Here is a 21,670-nt window from a genome sequence, read left to right on the forward strand (position 1 = left end):
CTGTATTCCTGCTTTCTACATACCTTGGACCCGCATTAAGACAGACCAATATCCTTCATATCGGTTTGTTGCAAAATGCTTGAGCATAGTCTAAGTTCCAATATGCGAGGGTCACTCCAAAAGAAATGTACTCTATTTTTTAAAAATCCATGTTCTATTCTACATGTTTGAAGTTTTACAGTGTTTTTATACATTCTTTAGGAACAATATTTCCATTTCTCCACATAATTTCCATCCCTCACAACTGCCTTACGCCATCTTGGAACCACCGCCTGTATACCAGCACGGTAAAATTCTCGACCAGCCAGTTGGAACCACTGTTTCGCAGCGTGCACAAGGAGTCATCATTTTCAAACCTTGTTCCACGAAGAGAGTCTTTCAGTTTCCCAAAGAGATGATAGTACATGGAGCCAGGTCAGGACTGTAAAGCGGGTGTTTCAGTATTGCCTATCCGAGTTTTGAGGTCGCTTCCATGGTTTTTTGACTGACATGTGGCCGTGCATTGTCGTGCAACAGCAAAAACTCTGCTTTTGCCGATGTGGTCAAACACGACTCAGTCGATCTTGAAGTTTCTTCAGTATCGTCACATATCCATCATAATTTATGGTGGTTCCACTTGGCTTGATATCCACAAGCAAGAGTCATTCGGAATCGAAAAACACCATAGCCATAACTTTTCGAGCAGAAGGTGTAGTTTTGAATTTTTTTTTCTTGAGTGAATTTGCATAACGCCACTCCATTGATTGCCTCTTCGTATCTGGTGATAAATGATAGAGCCATGCTTCATCACCTGTGACAATTCTTCCAAGAAATTCATCTCCACCATTCTCGTACAGTTCCAAAAGTTCGCTGCATACCGTTTTTCTTGTTTCTTTGTGAGCCACTGTCAACATTCTGGGAACCCACCTGGCACAAACCTTTTTTTAACGCCAACACTTTCAGTATTCTGGAAACATTTCCTTCCCCTATCCCAACGTAGCGTGACAATTCGTTCAATGTGATGCGTCTGTCAGCAGTCACCAATTCGTTAACTCTCTGCACATTGTCTGGAGTATGTGCAGTACGAGGCCTGCCGCTCCGAGGAAAATCCTCAATATTGCCTTGCCCGCTTTCATCACGTAACCTGCTTGCCCACCGACTGACTGTACTGTGATCGACAGCAGCATCTCCATACACCTTTTTCAACCTCTTGTGGATGTTTCCCACCGTCTCGTTTTCGCAGCACAGGAATTCTATGACAGCAAGTTGCTTCCGACGAACGTCAAGTGTAGCAGCCACCTTGATGACATGCTGTGACGGCGCCACTCACGGGAACAGGTTGAACTAAGTTTGAAAACAAGCGGGAAGGATGCATCTACACGCTGTAAGACTTTCACACGTGCAGAATGAAAACTGTATTCTTACAGAAATAGTGTGCATTTCTTTTGGAGTGACCCCAGTAACTAATTTCCTTGAGAAAACAAAGCTTCTGTCCAGAGATCAACACATATTTAGAAAGCATCACTCGTGCGAAACTCGGCTCCCCCCACCATTTTCTTGCATGATATCCTGTGAACCACGAATGGAGGACAACAGGCAGATTCCGTATTCCTAGATTTCCGGAAAGCGTTTAATGCGGTGACCCACTGCAGATTGTTACCGAATGTTCGAGCTTTTGGAGTAGGTTTACACTTATGTGAGTTACTAGAAGACTTTTCAAGTAGTAGAACCCAGTACGTTGTCATGGACTGCGAGTGGTAATCGGAACACAGGTCTCGTCAAGCCCCAGGGAATTGTTGACAAGACTGCTCTTGTTCTCTGAAGACATAAACGATATCACGGGTGAGGTGAGCAGCTGCCTGGGACTGTTTCCTCGGGAAGCTGTATTGTACAGGAAACTCTCGTCGTTGTGTGACTGTAGGAGGATCTACATCTACATCTACATAAATACTCCGCAATCCACCATACGGTGCGTGGCGAGGGTGCCTCGTACAGCAACTAGTATCTCCTCTCTCTGTTCCACTCCCAAACAGAACGACGGAAAAATGACTGCCTTTATGTCTCTGTACGAGCCCTAATCTCTCTTATCTTGTCTTTGTGGTCTTTCCGCGAAATGTAAGTTGGCGGCAGTAAAACTGTACTGCAGTCAGCCTCAAATGCTGGTTCCCTAAATTTCCTCAGTAGCGATTCACGAAAAGAACGCCTCCTTTCCTCTAGAGACTCCCACCCGAGTTCCTAAAGCATTTCCGTAACACTCGCGTAATGTCCGCAGCTCGTGGTAGTGCGCTAGCGTTCTCGCTTCCCACGCCCGGGTTCCCGGGTTCGATTCCCGGCGGGGTCAGGGATTTTCTCTGCCTCGTGATGACTGGGTATTGTGTGCTGTCCTTAGGTTAGGTAGGTTTAAGTAGTTCTAAGTTCTAGGGGACTGATGACCATAGATGTTAAGTCCCATAGTGTTCAGAGCCATTTGAGCCACTCACGTGATGATCAAACCTACTAGTAACAAATCTAGCAGCCCGCCTCTGAATTGCTTCTATGTCCTCCCTCAATCCGACCTGATGTGGATGGATCCCAAACGCTCGTGCAGTAATCAAGAATAGGTCGTATTAGTGTTTTATAAGCGGTCTACTTTACAGATGAACCACATCTTCCTAAAATAATATCAATGAACCGAATACGACTATCCGCCTTCCCCACTACTTCCCACTTCATATCGCTCTGCAATGTTACGCCCAAGTATTTAATCGACGTGCTTGTGTCAAGCGCTACACTAATAATGGAGTATTCAAACATTACAGGATTTTTTTTCCTATTCATCTACAATAATTTACATTTATCTATATTCAGAGTTAGCTGCCATCCTTTACACCAAACACAAATCCTGTCCAACTCATCTGTCACTTAGCGACGACACCTTCCCGTACACCACAGCATCATCAGAAAACAGCCGCACATTGCTATCCACCCTACCCAAAAGATCATTTATGTAGATAGAAAACAACAGCGGACCTACCACACTTCCCTGGGGCACTCCAGATGATACCATCACCTCTGATAAACACTCACGATCCAGGGCAACGTACTGGGTTCTATTACTTAAGAAGTCTTCGAGCCACTCACATACTTGGGAACCAAGACCACAATGCTCGTACCTTAATTAGGAGTCTGCAGTGGAGCACCGAGTCAAACGCTTTCAGGAAGTCAAGGAATATGGCATCCGTCTGATACCCTTCAAAATGGTTCAAATGGCTCTGAGCACTATGGGACTCAACTGCTGTGGTCATTAGTCCCCTAGACCTTAGAACTACTTAAACCTAACTAACCTAAGGACATCACACACATCCACGCCCGAGGCAGGATTCGAACCTGTAGCAGACGTACGGTTCCGGACTGCGCGCTTAGAACCGCGAGACCACCACGGCCGGCTGATACTCTTCATCCATGGTTCTCAAGGTATCATGTGAAAAAGGGCGAGTTGCGTTTCGCAGGAGCGATGATTTCTAAAGCCGTGCTGATGCATGGACAGTAACTTCTCTGTCTCAAAAAATTCATGAAGTGGGTACATGCGGCACTGTTGCTTGTGATACACGAGGGCGTGAAGGCTCGGCGGCCACTTGGTGCTACTGAAGAAGAGTACTGTATGTGCCGAGGCCGTCATCGGACTTCACTTTCTCCCTTCTCTATCATCATCCAGCACGAACATGAGACCATACTACACACACACACACACACACACACACACACACACTTATTATAGTCACCTACACTTATCAGATACGCTTGAACACACACGTGTCACATTTCGCTAAGAATAGGTGCCATTGTGCCTTTTTAATTACGCGACTGGACCTATCCTTTGGGGCTTTCCATCCAGCAGTGCCATACGACTTTACATTTTTGATCTGTTTTATCGGTTGAATCTCATGTCCACTTTTCTCATCGTTTGAATTAATAAGCACTCCATCTTCAGGTCACAAGTTGCCCATCGGGACCATCCTACCGCCGTGTCATCCTCAGAGGAGGATGCGGATAGGAGGGGCGTGTGATCAGCACACCGCTCTCCCCGTCGTTATGGTGGTTTTCTTTGACCGGAGCCGCAACTATTCGGTGTAGTAGTTCCTCAATTGGCATCACGAGGTTGAATGCACCCCGAAAAATGGCAACAGCGCATGGCGGCCCGAATGATCACCCATCCAAGTGCCGGCCACCCCCAACAGCGCTTAACTTCGGTGATCTGAGGGGAACCGGTGTAGCCACTGCGGCAAGGCCCTTGCCTTGAATTAATCAGGATCCCTTCTAAATAGGGACTAAGTCGATTGCCACCCATGGTTAACATGGTGTAAGACATCAAATAAATCCCTTGTTTCTTGTAAATTTCGTATCCATAGGGGAGAGTCAGCTGCTGTCCTGAGAATTCTATGGAGATCTGTTTACAGTTTGCTACTTTGTATATGCAAAAAGCCTAACGACAGCAGAAAAAAAAACAAAAAAATCCGTAAAGTGAAGTATTTTCTTCTTCTCAAGCCGCTGATATGTAAGTCGCATCCAGCAAGAGCAAAAGGCCAGAGTTCAATTCAGATGCTGTGCCACCTTGGTAGTTTTTCTCCTTCACATGCAGTAGTAATCACGCATTACACCACGATTAGGGAATTCACGGAGGTTCGTGCCGACCCTTCTCTAACGTAGAATCCTAACATGTGGGAGTGCTTTACACGTGCTATCTTATTCCCTGATGAATTTTTTTACTTAATTGTAGGGATATTCTGGGCACACATCGTGTCATACAGAAATGTGAAATGTGTTCGGTTTCATTAGACTAAACTCCTCAGCAACAACGAAAATTATGTGAAAACGTAAATTATTTCTGAAGGTGGACTCATGGGGCTGAAATGCATCGGGGAATAAAAAGCAATACAGATACTTGTAAGTGAAATCTGTTTTTGTAAACAATCTGTATATGGGTGTTTCTCGTCAAGACCGGTAACAGTCGTGCTTGGGTAGCTCAGATGGTAGAGTACTTGTCTACGAAAGGCCAGGAAGTTTCATATCAGCGCACACTCCACTGCAGAGTTAAAATCTCGTTCTGGAAACCTCACCCAGGCTGTGGATAAGCCATGTCGCCGTAATATCCTTTCTTCCAGGAGTGCTAGTTCCGCAAGTTTCGCAATAGAGCTTCTGTGAAGATTGGAAAGTACGAGACGAGGTACTGGCGGAAGTAAAGCTGTGATGATAGGGTGTGAGTCGTGCTTCAGCAGCTCAGATGGCAGCCGGCTACCCCCTGTAATAAAAAAAATTGAGTGCACGGATCAACGAACATCTTGAAGGGGTGTGGTCGGACGTCCGCCACGAACATATTCAACGCACAGTATAGAACAAAATGACATTTAAAACAAAACAAAAATGGCAGAGCACTTGCCCGCGAGAGGCAAGGGTACTGAGTTCGAGTCTCGGTCCGCCACACATTTTTAATCTGCCAGGAAGTTTCATATCAGCACACACTCCGCTGCAGAATGAAAATCTCATTGTGCATTTAAAGTATTAATCGTGAATAAATTCGTTCTATTTTTATTCTGTTCTAAAAGGAAAAGCCGCAAAAATGTAATTTAGCATACTGATAAAAAAAATAAGCAAAAATGCCTTTTGAAATAATTCTAAACAGTCTGGTCTTACATTTACGTCAAACGTTGGGTATGATATTTACGTAGTCCGAAAACTGATGCGCCGCTTCAGCGTGAGTAATATCTGCCAAAGACATTTACGAATTCCCGCTGTTTGTGCTTTGCCAGTAAAAGTTTGTGGATTTTGTTTCAGGCTTCACAGACATTGACATAGTGGCGCAGGTGATGACGTTCATGACGGATGGAACCCACACCAGCGCCACGACCATGTCGTTCGCTCTTTACGAGTTGGCTCTGCATGAAGACATCCAGCAGCATCTAAGGGAGGAACTCCGAGAGGCGGTGGACAAGCACGGCGGGCAGCTGGGATACGACGCCATCAACGACTGCACCTACCTCGACATGGTCTTCTCAGGTCAGCGTCGGCGACTGTTTAATATTTCCGCTGGCTGTCTACTTCACGCTTATACTTGCAGGAACCAGATAACTATTACCTACTATATCAAATACAACAGTAACTTCAGATGGCTGCAGTATATGTACACAGAGGTGACAAAAATCATGGGATACCTCAGAATCTCTTATTGGACTTCCTTTTGCACGGCGAAGAGCAGCAACTCTGTTGGAGGTCCTTTGCAGAAATATAGGGCCATACTGCTTCTATAGCCGTTCATAATTGCGAAAGTGTTACCGGCGCAGCATTTTGTGCACTAACTGACCTCTCGGTCATGTCCCATAAATGTTCGATCGGATTCATGCCGGACGATGTGGGTGGCCAAATCAATCGCTCGAGTTGTTCAGAATGTCCCTCAAGTGAATCGCGAACAATTGTGGTCTTGTGACAGGGCGCATTGCCATCCATAAAAATCTCGTCATTGTTTTGGAACATGAAGTCCATGAACGGCTGCAAACGGTCTCGAAGTAGCCGAGCATACTCATTTCCAGGCAATCATCGGTTCAGTTGGGCCAGAGGACTCAGTCCATTTCATGTAAATACATAACGCACCGTTACCGAAACACTACCAGCTTGCACAGTGCCTTATGGACAACTTGGGTCCATGGCTTTGTGGGATCTGCGCCGCGCTCGAACCCTACCATCAGTTCTTATCAGCTGAAATCAGGACTCATTTTACAAGGGGGAGTCAAATGAAAACCTTAAATTTGTAATAACAAATCGAAATTTCGCGCCGTTATCCTGTAAGTTGGTAAGCGAGCTACAAACAGCGTGCAGAATGGCCTGTAGGCGGCAGCATAATGCAGATGCACACATACCGTCGCAGCATCAGTATAAAGATGGCCGCCCTATTTGCGACTTGCACCAGGGAAGAACAGTGTTCTGTTATTCGGTTTTTGCGTCGTGAAGGTGTGAAACCTATTGAAATTCATCGATGAATGAAGGTTCAGCACGGTGATGCATGTTTGTCACAGCAGCAAGTCTACGGATGGAGTAGGAAGTTATCAAATGGTGTCGCTTCAGTGGAAGATGCTCCTCGTCCAGGTCAGGCCCAACGAGTTGTGACTCCACAGAACATTGCAGCTGTTGAAGCCGTAGTGAAGGAAAACCGCCAAGTGACATTGAATGACATTGCACCATGTTTACAGATTAGTCATGAGTCAGCACACCACACTGCACATGATGTGCTCCAGTTTCACAAAGTGTCTGCAAGATGGGTGCCACGGCAGCTGACTCCTGAAATGAGGGAACGCGCTTTGAACGAGAAGGTGATGGCTTCCTTGCAAGAATCGTTACTGGGGACGAAACCTGGGTTCACTTCCACCAACCGGAAACGATGAGAGCGAGCAAGGAATGGCGCCATTCCTCATCAGCAAAACCAAAGAAGTTTCGAACAGAACCATCAGTAGGGAAGGTTACGCTGACTCTCTTTTGGGACGAAAAAAGCGTCATTATGGAACATTAGATGCCCAGAGGGACCACTGTCACCAGTGCATCATACAGAGCTCCTAAAAAATCATCTGCGGCCTGCAATCAAATCAGAGCGACTTGGATTGCTTTCAGCAGGTGTCCTTTTGCAACATGACAATGCAAGGCCCCATACTGCCCGTACAACAGTTGCAACAATCACAGACCTGCATTTTAAGTGTCTTCCTCATCCACCATACTCACCAGACTTTGCCCCAAGTGATTTCCATATGTTTGGACCACTCAAAGACGCAATGGGAGGGAAGAAGTTCCGTTCTGATGAAGAGGTACCCCACGCGTTGCATGAGTGATTGTGCAGACTACCAAAATAACTTTTTTCTAAGAGAATTTATGCACTTTGTAAGCGCTGGAGGACTTGTATTAAGCGTGACGGAGATTATGTTGAAAAGTGATACAGCTTTGTACCACTTCTGCACAGTAAATAATCGCCGTACGACGAACATATCCCTATACCACAGTAGGCGTACTTGGGTAGATTAGTCGCTAAAATGGCGTCGGACTGAAAGGCTCACGTAGCGACTTAATAGTTTTTAATTGAGTCAGATGCTCTTGTGGATGACATCGGAAGTTCACTGCGGCTTTTTGCATATGATGCTGTGGTGTATCGAGAGGTTGTAACAATGAAAAATTGTACTGAAATGCAGGAGGATCTGCAGCGAATAGACGCATGGTGCAGGGAATGGCAATTGATTCTCAATGTAGACAAGTGTAATGTGCTGCGAATACATAGAAAGATAGTTCCCTTATCATTTAGCTACAATATAGGAGATCAGAAACTAGAAGCAGTTAATTCCATAAATTATCTGGGAAAACGCATTAGGAGTGATTTAAAATGGAATGATCATATAAAGTTTATCGCCGGTAAAGTAGATGCCAGACTGAGATTCATTGGAAGAATCCTAAGGAAATGCAATCCGAAAACAAAGGAAGTAGGTTACAGTAAGCTTGTTCGCCCACTGCTTGAATACTGATCAACAGTGTGGGATCCGCACCAGATAGAGTTGATAGAAGAGATAGAGAAGATGCAACGGAGAGCAGCGCGCTTCGTTACAGGATCATTTAGTAATCGCGAAAGCGTTACGGAGATGACAGATAAAGTCCAGTAGAAGACTCTGCAGGAGAGACGCTCAGTAGCTCGGTACGGGCTCTTGTTGAAGTTTCCAGAACATACCTTCACCGAAGAGTCAAGCAGTATATTGCTCCCTCCTACGTATATCTTGCGAAGAGACCATGAGGATAAAATCAGAGAGAGTAGAACCCACACAGAAACATACCGACAATTCTTCTTTCCACGAACAATACGAGACTGGAAAAGAAGGGAGAACCGATAGGGGTACTCAGGGTACCCTCCGCCACACACCGTCAGGGAGAACCGATAGGGGTACTCAGGGTACCCTCCGCCACACACCGTCAGGTGGCTTGCGGAGTATGGATGTAGATGTAGATGTAGATGCTAAATCTACGTTCGTCGTACGTCCCGCATTGATTTCTGCGGTTATTTCACGAAGTGTTGCTTGTCTGTTAGCACTGACAATTTTACTCTAACGTTGCTGCACTGCTCTCGGTCGTCAGGCGACAACCATAGCGCTGCCTGTCAACCGAAGAAAAGCAACAGGGAAATCCCCCGGCCAATCGGAGCTCTTGGCGCCAAGTTTCCGTAGTTTAAAATGGTGCGTTGTCGATCCAGACGACATAAGTAATTTAGCTTCCGCTGGCATCAGCTATCGAGAGTTAAAATTTCGTGACACAATTTTTCTCCACCCTTTTAATATAAACGAGCAGGAGTGTCATGTCGTATGCATTAGGCACTGATACTGTGGAAAACTACCGAAAATAAATAACCACACTGTCATATGAATTCAGTCTTGAAATTAAACCATTGAGCACTGAACTGCAAACGTGACACATTTTTCCAATAACATCACAGGCAATGCGCTGCTTGGAACTAACGTCCCAAGAGTCTTTGAAAAATATCTTTGATCGCTGCAATGGCCCTGGCGCAATTACGCATCGTGCAGTTCAAACAAGAATAAAACGACTATCACAATTTCACATTAGGTTTGATTCTTCTGAGACAAAGGCGCGATGCGGATGCCATGCCTCCTACATCATTCTACCGCACCTCTACCGTACGAAGTCAGGTTTCCCACTTCTCGCCCTTCTCCCACAACTCAAATACTGTTTGACGTTTATTATCCCACTTTTTAAATTTGAAAATAATGTTTTAGCTGAGAATAAAATGACATGTTTTTGGACTTTTATAAAATATTGAAAAACCTGAAATGGCAGATTGTTGAACATATGTGTCACCTATATACATCTACATCTTCGTGACTCTACAGTTCATATTTAAGTGTCTGGCAGAGGGTTCATTGAACCAAGTCACACTATTTCTCTACCATTCCACTTCTAACAGAGTGCGGGAAAAACGAACACTTAAATCTTTCCGTGCGACCTCCTATTTCTCTTATTTTATGACAATGATCATATATCCCTACGTAGTATGGTGCCAAAAATATTTTCGCATTCGAGGAGAACGTTGTAAATTGGAATTTCGTTGAAAGATCACGCTGCAAACTAAAGCGTCTTTGTTTTAATGACTGCCACCTCAATTCTGGTATCATATCCGTGACACTCTCTCCCATGTTTCGTGATAACACTAAATGTGCTGCTCTTCTCTTACTTTTTCTATGTCCTCCGTCAAACCTATCTGGTAAACATCCCACTCCGCACAGAAGTACTGTAAGAGATGAGGGACAGCGTAGCGTAGGTATTCTCTTTAGCAGACCTGTTGCATTTTCTAGAGTTCTCCCAGTAAAAGGTAGTCTTCGATTTTCCTTCTCCATAACATTATCTATGTGATCGATCAAATTTAAGTTGTTCGTAATTGTAATTCCTGGGTGTTTAAATTGTGTGATTTATCATGTAATCAACATTTAATACATTCCTTTCAATAATCATGGGGATAAAATCACACTTTTAATTACTTAGGGTCAAGTACCACTTTTCGCACCGTACAAATACCTTGTCCAAACTATTTTGCCATTATTGGCTTGATAAACTGATGACATTATTAGATGGTAAACTACTGCATCATCTGCAAACAATCTACTAGTAAGTTGACTGACCAGATCGTCTTCTACATCATTTATGTAGATTAGTAACAGTAGAGAGCATATAACGAATCCAGTCGCACAACTTAGGCGATATTCCGTATGCGCGCAGTATGATCAGAAACCGCTTGTCAAGGACGGTATTAAAATCCTTTTGGAGATCTGGAAATATGGAATTGTCTGAGATTTTCTGTCGACAGCGCTCATAACTTCGTCAGAATAAAGGGAAGCATATTTTCCAAATTCGTTCTGACTGCGTGTCAACAGATATTTTTCTTGAAGATAATTCATGTTTAAACACGGTGTATGTTCCAAACTTCCGCAAATCAGCGCCATTGAGACGGGTCTATAATTCATCTCATTACCTCTACTTCCTTTCTTGAGTATTGGTGTGACCAGTGCTACTTTCCAGTCTTCAAGTATGGATCCTTCGTTGAGCGAGCGGTTGTATATGATTATTAATTACTGAGCTATCACAACAGCATACACTAAAACGAAGCTCATTGGTATAAAATCAGGACTTGCCTTTATTAAGTGATACAACCTGTCTTTATATATCGAGAATTACTGCTTCAACAGTTCTTGATTCGAATTCTGGAATATCTATTACTTCTTCGGTGAAATAATTTTGAAAACCCCTACATAGTGACTCCGACATAGTGACACTGTCATCGGTAACATTAACCCCACTAATGCGCAGTGAAGCTATTGATTGTGTCTTGCCGCTGATGCATTTCACATACGAGCAGAATATCTTCAAATTTTCATCCAGATTTGGAGACAGAGGTTCGTTGTGGAAACTTTTAAAAATATGTCTCATTGAAGTTCACGAAATCCGAATTACTCTAGGAATATACTACAACCTCCAATGTATCGCTCCAGTAGTGACGACAAAGATAAATACTCACTACATACAGTGCTAACAGAGTTGATTAAACAACCATTCTTCCAGAGTTATGGAAGCAAATGGAACGGGAAGAGGTCCTATAAAATGATGCAGTGGAGGTACCTCTGCCACGCACTTTGTAGCTGTTTCCAGAGTGTGGATATACACGACTGGCCATTAAAATTGCTACACCAAGAAGATGACGTACTACAGACGCGAAATTTAACCGACAGGAAGAAGATGCTGTGCTATGCAAATGATTAGCTTTTCAGAGCATTCAGACAAGATTGGCGCCAGTGGCGACACCTACAACGTGCTCACATGAGGAAAGCTTACAACCGATTTCTCAAATACAAACAGCAGTTGACCGGTGTTGCCTGGTGAAACATTGTTGTGATGCCTCGTGTAAGGAGGAGAAATGCGTACCATCACGTTTCCGACTTTGATAAAGGTCGGATTGTAGCCTATCGGGACTACGGTTTATCGTATCGCGACATTGCTGCTGGCGATTGTCGAGTTCCAATGACTGTTAGCGAATATGGAATCGGTGGGTTCAGGAGGGTAATACGGAATTCTGTGCTGGATCTCAACGGCCTCGTATCACTAACAGTCGAGATGACAGGCATCTTATCCGCATGGCTGTAAAGGATCATGCAGCCACGTCTGGATCCCTGAGTCAACAGATGGGCTCGTTTGCAAGACAACAACCATCTGCACGAACAGTTCGATGACGTTTGCAGCAGCATGGACTATCAGCTCGGAGACCATGGCTGCGTTACCCTTGACGGTGCATCACAGAGAGGTACTCAACGACGAACCTGTATGTACGAATAGCAAAACGTCATTTTTTCGTATAAATCCAGGTTCTGTTTACAGCACCATGATGGTCGCATCCGTGTTTGGCGACATCGCGGTGAACGCACATTGGAAGCGTGTATTCTTCATCGCCGTACTGGCGTACCACCCGACGTGATGGCATGGGGTGCCATTGGTTACACGCCTCGGTCACCTCTTGTTCGCACTTTGAACAGTGGACGTTACATTTCAGATGTGTTACGACCACTAGCTCTGCCCTTCATTCGATTCCTGCGAAACCCTACATTTCAGCGGGATAATGCACGACCGCATGTTGCAGGTCCTGTGAGGGCCTTTCTGGATACAGAAAATGTTCGACTGCTGCCCTGGCTAGCACGTTCTCCAGATCTCTCACCAATTTAAAACGTCTAATCAATGGTGGCCGAGCAACTAGGTCGTTACAATACGCCAGTCACTACTCTTAATGAACTGTGGTATCGTGTTGAAGCTGCATGGGCAGCTGTACCTATCACGCCATCCGAGCTGTGTTTGAGTCAATGCCCAGTCGGCCGTTATTACGGCCAGAGGTGGTTGTTTTGCGTAGTGATTTCTCAGGATCTATGCACCCAAATTGCGTGAAAATGTAATCAAATGTCAGTTCTAGTATAATATACTTGCCCAATGAATACCCGTTTATCATCTGCATTTCTTCTTGGTGTAGCAATTTTAATGGCCAGTAGTGTAGATGTAGATTTAGAACCTGTTGATACACTTGTCCGTGATTATGAGCTGCATCACCATTTCAGAGGTGCTGCGACTGCACCCGCCGGCCGGACACCTGGAGAAGACGTGCACGGCGGCCTACCCCATGAGGACACCCTCGGGCCGCACCTTCACCCTGCAGCCGGGCACCACGGTCATGGTCTCCATCGCTGGCCTGCACAGGGACCCGTGCTACTTTCCGGACCCGGACGCCTTCGACCCTGAACGCTTCTCGCCGGACAACAAAGATCGTAACGCCATGCAGGCGTACATGCCTTTCGGACTGGGTGCGCGCTCTTGCATAGGTGAGGCCCTGATTCAGTGACGCTGTCAATTTATAATTCAGCAGTGTGTGTGTGTGTGTGTGTGTGTGTGTGTGTGTGTGTGTGCTTTTCAAAAAAGTGTTATTTACAAAATACTCTACATGTCATATTTTGGAAGCCAACTATATTACTTATCCGTTACTCGCATAATCCATCGAGGACGCTGGTACATCAGCCGGACATGAATTACTTGAAGAAGATAATTGAAACAACAGCTGTATTGTAATCCAACGTCGTTTATTCAAAACATTCTACCACTTTCAAAGCAAAAAAACTCGTCTTCAGGCCCAAAACGTAATCTGCCATCATCGTACGAAGACAAAGACGATGACGAAGACAAAGACCAACGGAGTCTTCAAATAGAAAGAAAGTAGATTAAAACTGTGTGACGGACCGAGACTCGAACTCGGGACCTTTGCTTTTCGCAGCCAAGTGCTCTACCACCTGAGCTACCTAAGCACGACTCACGCCCGGTCCCCACAGTTTAATTCTGCGAGTAACTCGTCTCCTACCTTCCAAACTCTACAGAAGCACTCCTGCAAAACTTGCAGAACTAGCATTCCTGAAAGAAAAGATATTGCGGAGACATGGCTTAGCCAAAGCCTGGGGGATTTTTCCAGAATGAGACTTTCACTCTGCACCGGAGTGTGCGCTGATATGAAACTTCATGGCAGATTAAAACTGTCTGCCCGACCGATACTCGAACTCGCAGGAGAGCTTCTGTAAAGTTTGGAAGGTAGGAGACGAGGTACTGACAGAAGTAAAGCTTTGCTGAGGTAGCTCAGATGGTAGAGCACCTGCCCGCTAAGGGCAAAGGTCCCTAGTTCGAGTCGCCGCGCGGGATTAACCGAGCGGTCTAGGTCGCTCCAGTCATGGACTGTGCGGCTAGTCGCGGCATAGTTTCGAGTCCTCCTTCGGGCATGGGTGTTTGTCTTTGTCCTTAGGATAATTTAGGTTAAGCAGTGTGTAAGCTTAGGGACTGATGACCTTAGCAGTGAAGTCCCATGAGATTTCACACACATTTCACACACACGAGTTCGAGTCTCGGTCGGGCACACAGTTTTAATCTGCCAGGAAGTTTCATATCAGCGCACACTCCGCTACAGAGTGAAAATCTTATTCTACAAAGAAAGTAACTTATTAAGAAAATTACGCCGGCGTATATAACCAACGAAGTCGGGTGCAGCTAGATCAAAACCAAGAGGATTCCGCATATAGCAGTAACACGCCCACCAGTGGTCACACCATTGGTGGGCTTGTTACTGCTACATACGGAAAACATGTGATTTTAGCCTCATCGCACTTGACTTCTCTGGTAACACATGCTGGTGTAACATCCTTAGTACATTATTTTGTTTCCATTTGAAGACTCCATTCGTCTTTGTCTCCATGGTTCGCACAATGATGGTAGATTCCGTTTGATGCCTGAAGGTGACGGTTTTTAGCGTCGAAAGTGTGGTATGGTTTGAATAAACGTCTTTGGATTGCAATACACCTTCAAAAATGGCTCTAAGCACAATGAGACTTAACATCTGAGCTCATCAATCCTCTAGACTTAGAACTACACTCCTGGAAATGGAGAAAAGAACACATTGACACCGGTGTGTCAGACCCACCATACTTGCTCCGGACACTGCGAGAGGGCTGTACAAGCAATGATCACACGCACTGCACAGCGGACACACCAGGAACCGCGGTGTTGGCCGTCGAATGGCGCTAGCTGCGCAGCATTTGTGCACCGCCGCCGTCAGTGTCAGCCAGTTTGCCGTGGCATACGGAGCTCCATCGCAGTCTTTAACACTGGTAGCATGCCGCGACAGCGTGGACGTGAACCGTATGTGCAGTTGACGGACTTTGAGCGAGGGCGTATAGTGGGCATGCGGGAGGCCGGGTGGACGTACCGCCGAATTGCTCAACACGTGGGGCGTGAGGTCTCCACAGTACATCGATGTTGTCGCCAGTGGTCGGCGGAAGGTGCACGTGCCCGTCGACCTGGGACCGGACCGCAGCGACGGACGGATGCACGCCAAGACCGTAGGATCCTACGTAGTGCCGTAGGGGACCGCACCGCCACTTCCCAGCAAATTAGGGACGCTGTTGCTCCTGGGGTATCGGTGAGGACCATTCGCAACCGTCTCCATGAAGCTGGGCTACGGTCCCGCACACCGTTAGGCCGTCTTCCGCTCACGCCCCAACATCGTGCAGCCCGCCTCCAGTGGTGTCGCGACAGGCGTGAATGGAGGGACGAATGGAGACGTGTCGTCTTCAGCGATGAGAGTCGCTTCTGCCTTGGTGCCAATGATGGTCGTATGCGTGTTTGGCGCCGTGCAGGTGAGCGCCACAATCAGGACTGCATACGACCGAGGCACACAGGGCCAACACCCGGCATCATGGTGTGGAGAGCGATCTCCTACACTGGCCGTACACCTCTGGTGATTGTCGAGGGGACACTGAATAGTGCACGGTACATCCATACCGTCATCGAACCCATCGTTCTACCATTCCTAGACCGGCAAGGGAACTTGCTGTTCCAACAGGACGATGTACGTCCGCATGTATCCCGTGCCACCCAACGTTCTCTAGAAGGTGTAAGTCAACTACCCTGGCCAGCAAGATCTCCGGATCCGTCCCCCATTGAGCATGTTTGGGACTGGATGAAGCGTCGTCTCACGCGGTCTGCACGTCCAGCACGAACGCTGGTCCAACTGAGGCGCCAGGTGGAAATGGCATGGCAAGCCGTTCCACAGGACTACATCCAGCATCTCTACGATCGTCTCCATGGGAGAATAGCAGCCTGCATTGCTGCGAAAGGTGGATATACACTGTACTAGTGCCGACATTGTGCATGCTCTGTTGCCTGTGTCTATGTGCCTGTGGTTCTGTCAGTGTGATCATGTTATGTATCCGACCCCAGGAATGTGTCAATAAAGTTTCCCCTTCCTGGGACAATGAATTCACGGTGTTCTTATTTCAATTTCCAGGAGTGTACTTAAACCTAACTAACCTAAAGACATTACACACATCCACGCCCGAGGCAGGATTCGAACCTGCGACCGTAGCAGCAGCGCGGTTCCGGACTGAAGCGCCTTGAACCGCTCGGCCTTACAATACACCTGTTGGTTTCAATTATCATTATTCAAGTTACTGATTTTTTAGTTCCTATGGAAAAGGCTAACCACATATACGGGCAGGAAACTAGCTTCGGACATATTACAGAGACAGCGACTCCACATTTACCTGAAGGTGAAGAGGGTAACAAGGGCTAACCAAATATACGGACAGGAAACTAGCTTCGAACATATAACAAATGCAGTGTCTCCACATTTATTTGAAGGTGAAGAGGGTAACAACTAAAAAATTTAGAAAGAGTAAATGACTCAGAAGACTTGGTCAGGCGTTAATGAAACTTCTTACACGTTCACGCTATCGGCTGATATGAAAACGATTAAAGTTGCAATTCTCTGTTAAAGGTGGAATGGCCACTACAGTGTATTAGTGTTTTTCGTGTTTAGCGTTGTTAACAGGCTTTTAGACTGCATAAGGGGACGTAAACAATGTCGGATGTTGGGTGACACTATGAAGGAAATGGAGATGCCGCGTAATCTTGTGAGACAGCGTTATCAGTAACTGACAGAGTTTGAACGGGGCTACATTGAGGGCCGTCATTTGGTCGGCTGGTCGAATCGAGCTACATAGAAATTTATGGGGCATTTGGGTGTGACAGTGGCCCGGTGTTGAACTGCCTGGTAACTTGGGGGCAGGCACACTCGTGATAAAGTGTCCAGTCGACCACGTATGTTCACCACAGGGGAGGGATGCCGTGTTGTGCACCAAGCACATTGTAACCGCCTCACATTTGCGCCTGCCCGTGGAAAACCTGTAGTGCCCTCCCTGAAGCAATCTGTGACATCCTGTGCCACTGGTCAGACACTATCAGCAGCCAGACTAGGAAATCATCGTTCGATACGTAGGCTGCCACTGACACCGCAACACAAACGGCTACTTCTGGTGTACTCACGTGACTGGGAAGCATGAACAGTTGATGAACGGCTTTATATTGTGTTCAGCGACATTCGGGAACCTCCACTACCCCAGATGGCCATAGTCGACGAGTGTAGCAGCGACATCGGGAGAGGTCCCATTCTTCCAGAGACGCACAGCTGTGTTACTCCTGCCGTCATGGTGTGCTGAAGCACCGGTTATGATTTCAGCGCCCTAGACCGCTCGGCTAATCCCGCGCGGCGATGAATCTTTCTTTGAAAGATAAAATTTAAGTCAGTTGTAGCCTTCATAAATGGTAGAGCATGAGACCCGGCATTCTTCTTGGCAGCCACGCTACAGAAGAATGTTCCTTTCAAATCCTTGCTACTGGCTTCCAAATTTGCTCATAATATTTATTTCTGTAGAACGCGCACTTTCTCGCTTGTGTTTCCTTGTGAGCCCTTACATTTATCAGATTCGGAATCCTAACAAGGGGTGCGAGAGAGTTTCTGACTCCCTCCTCACGCAACGGAACCATTGGCTAATCATAACAAATTTTGAACGAGCAGGAGCTTTTTAACTTATTCACAAAACTATTTTCGGACAATCGTTTTCTGAAGCCCGAGAAATTGTTATGAATAACACAGTAGTAAAAATTCTTAAAAGAGTTGAGCTAGAATCAAGAAAGGACGAATAACTCACAGCATACACAAAACACAAGTTAAGTAACGAAAGCGGTCACACCTTATCACTCCTGTTGTTCAAGTTCTATGCCGAAGTCACGGTTTCCGAAGGGGGATAAAGGTTCACGTAATTAGATTCGCATACGATGTAGCCCTACTGCCCGGGTCTAAGGGGGACCTAGAAGGCAAGACTAAAGGAATGGACGACGTACTTAGTGTACAATATGCCTTAAGGATACACAGAGCGAAGGCGAACACGTTGAGGACTAGTATAAAGATGAATAACGACTTGCTTGTCATCAAAACTATGAACTGCACAATAGTGGAAGGAGTGAAAGTAAGGTAACACTGGATGTCCGAAGCCAGGGAAGATAGCAGAAGCATAATGGCCAACAAAAAGTTTCCATTGGACTGCGTTGATGCAGTGTATATGGAACTCAGCGCTATTCCGAATCTGGTAAACAAACAGTGGTATGTTGACAACAGGTTAGTGTGGTCTTCGAATGGAAACTTATTTGATTGCCCCTTTTGCACAAGCGAAGAAAGCTTTCATCAACGTAAGAGGTCGACTGCTGTCATTAACATGGAGTTGACGAAGAAGTTTCTGGATGTGTACGTCTAGAGCACACATTATTGGAAGTCTGCTGTTTTCTGTGCATTTGAATGTCAGTTGGGTTGAAGTGTGTTCTCGGTGTGTTGCAGGACAACGTTTCGCGCAGTCGCAGGTGAAGATGGGCCTCGCCACCCTAGTACTGAACTTCAAGATCACCACCACCCCACGAACTCCAGTGCCTCTCCAACTGGATCCCAGAGGGTTCCTGAGGACCGCTAAGGGCGGATTATGGCTCCGGTTCCAACCTCTGGCTCACTGACCGTGCCAATCAAAGCGGGTGAAATACATTCTAATCCTCGAGGTTTCATATGTGCTGTGATGAGTTGTACATAACATACTTCGGTAGTGGTGACATTTCACTTATGACCAATATGGATAATTACTATTAATAAACACTCTTACATTTACAACAGTGTGGACTTTGTTTTACATGGTTTTCTCTTCTGTTTCAATGTTCTCCAAGCAAGTGGTGTGCGTGATAAAGTCTATTTTTTATTTGTTTGCCAGTGAGAAGAAATTTGTTTTAATAAACGGCCTCTGATATGTCATTAACATGCACTACAAACTAAAGCTTTAGATTCAGTAATCATATTTGCAGTTTAACTTCTGTAACATCATCTAAGTTTAAAGATGAACGTTTATACAACAATAAGTGACATAATTTCTGTCAGAAGATAAAGACCCAAATTCTGGAGTAACATAAAATTTTGATTACCTTGGAACAAGAGAAATATCAGTAGACTGCAGTGTTGGAAATAAATATAGGCTGTGTCCATAAGTCACCGAATGTCTGAAACAACACTCTTTGATGTCAGATGAAGTATTGGCAGTATTCGTGTGGAGGCACAAACTGAAATCGCGTTTTCCGCCAAAGTGGAACAAAACGAAGACAATGCTTGAGGTCTTATGGGAAGTGATTTGTTTTACTACTTTTAGGTTGGCACTGCGAAACTACGACTCTACAAAGGTCCCTGTGGATTTCAAATTACTTGTATCCTCCAATTTTCACACACACACACACACACACACACACACACACACACACACAGGGAAATATGGGAAGGAATACAGATTGCATAGGGAAAAATAAATAAATAAACAAAGACATACTCTTCTAGGCCAAGGCTACGTATGATATGGCAGCGAAAAGACGAACAAGAGAAGTAGATGCTACCAATACATTAAGGAAAAAGTTCTACTTAACATTTATGAAATGATTACTGTTGACTCCTTTCGTCCAACTCTAACGTTGGGCAACAAAATTGCAGAGGTTGTCTTTCTAATAGTATGGTAACCTCAAACATGTAAACACAACAGTTCCTATTTTGCACTGTGGATGGGTTCCTAACTCATCATATGAACCAATTTACAACAAATTCATCATATAAGATTTGTTAAATAATCACTTAAATGTGTTCTTTAGTTGTATACTGTAATGTGGCATCAGCCTTGAACATAGGCATACAAGTGCCAAGATCTGCCTGAAGGATGAAACTAGGTGAAATAGCTCATATAAATCTTACAAAACTTGCAAAAAGCTAGGAGAGAGTAATTGGAACCCCCTTCCTACAAGTGTACTATCACATTAGCATAATTCTTCTTTAAAGGTCACCGAGTACTTAGAGATCCATCCCTCTAATTATATAACATTCTAACAAGACGTGGCGTTTCATGTAAATGTACTAATATAAACAAACATTTAACTAGCATTGGTGACAATCATACTTCGACTGTACATTCAATGTACCATACGACAACAATAATCAAAAAGTTCAATAACTGGTTGTGTAAATTTGTTGGCGAAAGTACACCCAAATGTAATGATAATGTATAGATAAATATACAACATTAGTATCCAATGTTGGGGAGCATACACATCTGTAAATACAGTCAGCAGTTAGAGTTTCTTACAAAATTTCAGCAAGTGGATGTGTCAGTTTGTTTGTCAGAACACACACACGCACACACAGAAATAACAGTAACAGGCAGATAAGCATAAGACATACATATAGTGGCGGTGTCGAAGATGTAGGAAAATATATTTATACAAACTGATATAATTCTCCTGGCTTTCTAAGTTGGCGAGGAGGGAACACATTGACTAACTGTAGTGCAGCGTTAATTTATTCTCAGTAATAAGGACAAGTGAATGAGGATTCCCAAAAAGGGACTGCAACTATGTACGCTACCTAAATCACACCACAACATGACGGGAAATAAAAATATTTAAAAGACACAGTTATGATCGAAACGTCTCTTTGTGATGACAGCTGAGAAGTGATAAAATGCATAACACAAGATAAACGAACAAAACAGACGTGATACATTAGTGAATGGGTGGATACATAACACACAAACCATGTCGTGGTTAGGAAAAAACTATGAGCGATTGAGTGACATCAGAAACTGAACAGTTGGATGAAACGCAGAGTGACATAATAAATAAATAAGAAAACCGCATAAGCCACACAAAAAACCTTCAGATTATCATTTGGTGATACACAGGCTCACAGAGCACTCGACTATTTGTGCACAAAAAAAGTTAATACCTTTTCACACAGTATTAAAGGTAACTCCACACAGATGGCTATGGGTAACATTAACCCGTTTGCCGTGTTGGTCTGAGGCACTTCACACAATCTTTTTTATGATGTTTTATTATGACAGTCCTAGCATTTCCTTTGCACAATATTTGTTGCTTCTCTCTGTCAAGTTTGGTAAGCCCTCCCCCCTCATTACTTTCCCAGTGGACCATGTCTTGACTCAGTCTGATAACAATATGTTATAGTATAGTAGAGACGCTGTATTGTACGTAGTGCAGCTACCAAAGGAAAATGAGAAATTAAATGAACCACATAGATTTTCTTGCAGGAGTGTGATATAAATACATGAGTTACGGGTTGAGAAGATACTGTTGGTAAAGATAAATTTGAGACCACTGACGTGGAATTATCCAACGGATTGATAGTCCCCAA

At 44.9% G+C, this 21,670-nt stretch overlaps 1 protein-coding gene across 1 annotated transcript in view; it reads left to right on the top strand.

Moving 5' to 3' along the window:
• Positions 1–19,265, top strand: part of LOC126281376 (probable cytochrome P450 6g2) — a 69,586-nt gene extending 50,321 nt beyond the window's left edge. Inside the window, exons 7-9 of the mRNA XM_049980295.1 lie at positions 5,791–6,012; positions 13,140–13,400; positions 18,785–19,265. Of these exons, the coding sequence (XP_049836252.1) occupies positions 5,791–6,012; positions 13,140–13,400; positions 18,785–18,954 (653 nt within the window). The 3' untranslated portion in view covers positions 18,955–19,265. The remainder of the gene's footprint in view (positions 1–5,790; positions 6,013–13,139; positions 13,401–18,784) is intronic.
• The last annotated feature ends 2,405 nt before the right edge of the window (positions 19,266–21,670 follow it).

This window comes from Schistocerca gregaria, chromosome 7 (genome assembly GCF_023897955.1).
Source record: "Schistocerca gregaria isolate iqSchGreg1 chromosome 7, iqSchGreg1.2, whole genome shotgun sequence".
Taxonomy (NCBI): Eukaryota; Metazoa; Arthropoda; class Insecta; order Orthoptera; family Acrididae; genus Schistocerca; species Schistocerca gregaria.